The 4379-nt window shown below is 39.7% G+C and overlaps 1 protein-coding gene across 2 annotated transcripts in view; it reads left to right on the forward strand.

The window, feature by feature from the left end:
* Nucleotides 1–4379, forward strand: part of SLC24A2 (solute carrier family 24 member 2) — a 252276-nt gene extending 247897 nt beyond the window's left edge. Inside the window, exons 9-10 of one of the 2 annotated variants that reach the window (XM_007469664.1) lie at nt 330–496; nt 3845–4379. In XM_007469664.1, the coding sequence (XP_007469726.1) occupies nt 330–496; nt 3845–4094 (417 nt within the window). In that variant the 3' untranslated portion in view covers nt 4095–4379. The remainder of the gene's footprint in view (nt 1–329; nt 497–3844) is intronic. The other variant, XM_007469665.1, reaches the window with a different exon arrangement.

Below are 4379 nucleotides of genomic sequence, written 5' to 3' on the forward strand. Positions count from 1 at the left end.
GAGGAGGCCCCGTACAGCAAAAAAAAAAAAAAAAAAAAAAAAAAAAAAAAAAAAAACCATATAGAGGCTGCACTCTAGTCTTCTATAGCTCTTTTTTGAGATTATCTGTTTAATCCTCATGTGAACATTCCTGATCCCTTGGGTCTGAATATCATTAAAATATAAAATCCTTTCTGTCAATGATGGTGCCTTATTCCTTGTTATCATCTCAATACTCAGCACAGCACAGAGTAAGAACTCATTAAAAGGGAGTTGCATTCAAATGTTAGTGGTTTTGATGGTTTTGTGACTTCAGACACTCATATGTTTGTCCCTGTCGTTGCTTTTAGGTTGGAGAGACAATTGGCATTAGTGAAGAGATTATGGGTCTGACCATCTTGGCTGCTGGGACCTCCATCCCTGACCTGATCACCAGTGTCATAGTGGCCCGGAAGGGGCTCGGGGACATGGCTGTGTCCAGCTCTGTTGGAAGCAACATTTTTGACATCACTGTAGGGTGAGTAGAGCTAGTTGTATAAAGGTGCAGATCAGCTCCATCACTGTCTTTGTCTTCTTAGAAGCTGTGAAGACATGACCAGGATCTCAGAGCCCGAAACCAACCAATACCAATAGAAAGCAAAGACTGGTAGTACCATTCAATTTCACCAACTCCAATTTTCATTTTCAGAGAACTTCATGAAGAATAAGTTATCCGTAGACAGGCAGAAACACATAACTTGCACATGGAGTGGGTGTTGTAGGAAATACTTCAAGAGAATTCCACCTATAAAATGGCATTGGCTATATGTCATGAATATTCAGCATTCATAGGTGACTGAGATGCTCTGGTGGTTTCACTGTATTTTTTTCCATCTTCTAATTCTAATAAAAGTCCCCACCAGCCTCAGATGAGATTTGGATTGGAAGGCAGACTGAAACAAACATAGGCCCAGAAAAAATATCCCATCTCCTTCCTTGGAAAATGCTGGCAGGTTTGGCATTATCATTTCTTTATCTGTGCTGGTGAAGATATTCTAGGTTTTCTGAAAGTCAGAAGATGAGATCTGTTCTTACAGTTAAGCAAACTGAAGTTCTCAATATGAATAACCGCAAGCGGATCCGATTGGGGAGGGATGCTGTCATCTCTGTCATTTCATTTAATGTGTCCAAGTAAAAGTAGTCTGATAAATAACCTTGAAGCACAGCCCCTTGAGAAAATAAGACATGGGATATTATCCTTATGTTCCCGGAAGAACTGAGCTCTTGCATTTGAGTTTGGAAGACCACTAAAACGGATCTACTTTCTCATTGAACATCTTGAATATTGTTCTCTTTTATCCTTTCCACTACCTAATATATATAATAATTTTTTCATTCAGTATCTACCACATGCACTGTACATACATTTTTATCTATTTAAGCCACACGACGATCCTATGACGTATGTATTTTCATCCCCATTTTTCAGATAAGGAAACCAAAGGGCACAGAATTCACACAACTAGTAACGAGATAGCTGGGATTTGAACAGAGTCTGTGCTCTCAACTCCAGCACTACCTGTGCATAAAACTCTGCTCTGAGCTTCCACCTGAACCACCTCTGAGTTCCAAAGATGCCCTCTCCTACCATTCTTTCTTCCTTTGCTGGCACCTCTCCCTCAGGAGCCCTCCCTGCTTGTCTGTCTGGAAAACTCCAATTTACCCTTCCAGTGTCAACTCAAATCCTGGTTTTTCTGATTCCCTTAAGTCTTGCCTGGGGGCTTGTGCTCCTGTATACTTTCTGTATATCTGTATCTCACACTCTTGTCATGCTCCTGTCTATCAGTCTGCCTGCTAGACTGTGAACTTCCCCAAGAACAAGAACTCCCCAAAGCCTAATACAATGCTTAATGCATGGCAGTGGTTTGGCAGATGTTTGTAGAATGAATGGATGAATGGATGGGTGGATGTATGAATGAATGAACGAGTGAATGAGTGAGTGAATGCCTGAAAAGGTGTATTTTAAAGGAAAGACATCCCTAGTATAAACAGTGTTTCTCAGTTCCACTGCCGACACATTTAGAGTAGTTTTCTTGGTCAATATCTTGTATAAACAGAAAGAAAATATTCTGTAGCACAAAAAGAGAAAATCCTACACACTGGGAAAAATTACAAGTGTTCTATGAGACAAATTTGTCGTGTTTTTGAAAAATATTATAGTGAATTGCAAGATGCTTCTTGTTCATTGTTCTTAAATTTTATATATCTTCTAACTTAAATGAAACTTAAATGAAAGTTTAAAGAAAATCACCCCTAATCCTACTACCCCAAAACATTTAACTTTTGTGTGTTTTTCTCCTAATATTTCAGAAAGTTTTCTTAGTGAATAATCAATTTTGCCCTGTTGGAGGGCTTTTATTTTTCCATTTTAAAGCCATTTATGCCTAGCAAAGAGTAGGCATCTATTAGTAAATTAGTAAATCAACCATTTTTCTAAGTTTCTTCATAGCTCTCATAATTAACATTCTACAGCTTCAAAATATTCCATCCCGTTGCTTTCAGTTTAGCCTTTACCCTTTAGTAGGACCTTTGTATTTTTTTCAATTTTCTGATACCATGGGTGTTTTATGAACACCTTTATGCAGAAACATCTCCTCTTTTAATTATCTTTTTAGGATAAATTTCTTCAAGAAATATTGATGGACTGAAGATTATAAACATTTCAATGGCTATTGATGTAGTATATTTTTCTAAAAAGTCTCTCCCAAGAGTTTATACCAATTTACAAAGTCATTAGCAATATATTGAGTGTAACAGTTTCTGAATAGTCTTTGCTAGCATTTGCTTCCTGTTTATAGGATTCATACATACTCAAGGTAAAGGATTTAAAAACTACATATAAAACATAAATATATATAAGGCATAATACACACCAACATATCAGCCTATATAAAACATAAATACAAACCAACACCACTTTTTAAATTTATTATTGAAGTTAGATTGCTATGTTTATGTTTATCCTTTTTAAATATAGAATCATACCATGAACAGTTACCTGTATCATTATAAGTTTATGATTTTTAATAGCTACATAAAATTACATTGACTTACAGTTCGCTATTTAACTAGCTGCCTATTATTAGAGATTAAGTTATCCCTGATTTTTCACTACTCAAAATAACACTGAAATGATCACCTTTCTGAATAATATTGCATCTGCATTTTGAATTATTCCTTGTGCTTAATCCCTGACAATAGAATTGATTGGTCAAAAGTATTAAAAATGTCATATTTTCCCCAAAGGGTTTTTATCTATTTGTAGTGCTGTCAACCACAACTTCACCAGAATTGGATGTGTGTGTGTGTGTGTGTGTGTGTGTGTGTGTGTGTGTGTGTGTGCGCGTGCGCACGCATGATTGCTATTCTCTGTCTCCATTTAAAAAAAATAATTTGGTCATTTTCACCACAGATTTCCATACCTTTTCTCCATCTATCATCTCCTCCTGTCATCCTGTACAGATCCTCCAATTCACCTCTTTAGGGCTAAGAGCAACACTTTAATCTCAACTAGGAAGGAAACCAAAAACAATGATTTCAAATCAAATTCAGAAACCACCTGCAGCAGCCATGTCTTTGATCTCGTTCAACCGTAGAATACATTCTCTCTGTCCTCCCTAATTTGATTGGGAAATAGATCAAGGTTTTTCAAGTTCACCTGACTTCCTTGTAAATGTGATTTCCTGCATCAGCCAGGCCTGAGTCCTAGTGAACCTAACAGGACACTCGTCTCCAATCACAGATTCCGAGAAGCTAACGCTCCGTCCTGTGCCTTCCTCAGCGTGCCTGACTGCGCCCCCTTCTACCCTGTTTCTCTCCCCGACAGGCTCCCACTTCCCTGGCTCCTGTACACCACCATTCACAGGTTCCAGCCCGTGGCCGTCAGCAGCAACGGCCTCTTCTGCGCCATCGTCCTCCTCTTTATCATGCTGCTCTTCGTCATCCTCTCCATCGCCCTCTGCAAATGGAGGATGAACAAAGTGCTGGGCTTCATCATGTTTGGCCTCTACTTTGGTTTCCTCGTGGTCAGCGTCCTCCTGGAAGACAGAATCCTCATGTGCCCTGTCTCCATCTAGCAGGAAAAGCCATATCTTGAGCCAACAAAATGGACTGTCCCTCCCCGCTCAGGGTTGTAGGCTCCTTGACCTCCGCTGGCGCACAGCCCTGGGCATTTCAAGTGTTCCTCCTTGGTGGCTTTGATAAGGGGGTGGCTTCACGCTGGGCCCACTCATTTCTTGGGCTGCTCCCACCCTTGCCTCCTGCAGTGGCTCCATGAAAGAGACAAAGAGATCCCAGCATTTGGGGCTTCTCTCCCTGCACTGCTGACAGGCATTCCTCGCTGGTCGTTGTCATGATGCAAA

This window comes from Lipotes vexillifer, unplaced genomic scaffold (assembly GCF_000442215.2).
Source record: "Lipotes vexillifer unplaced genomic scaffold, Lipotes_vexillifer_v1.1 scaffold1116, whole genome shotgun sequence".
NCBI classification, from domain to species: domain Eukaryota; kingdom Metazoa; phylum Chordata; class Mammalia; order Artiodactyla; family Lipotidae; genus Lipotes; species Lipotes vexillifer.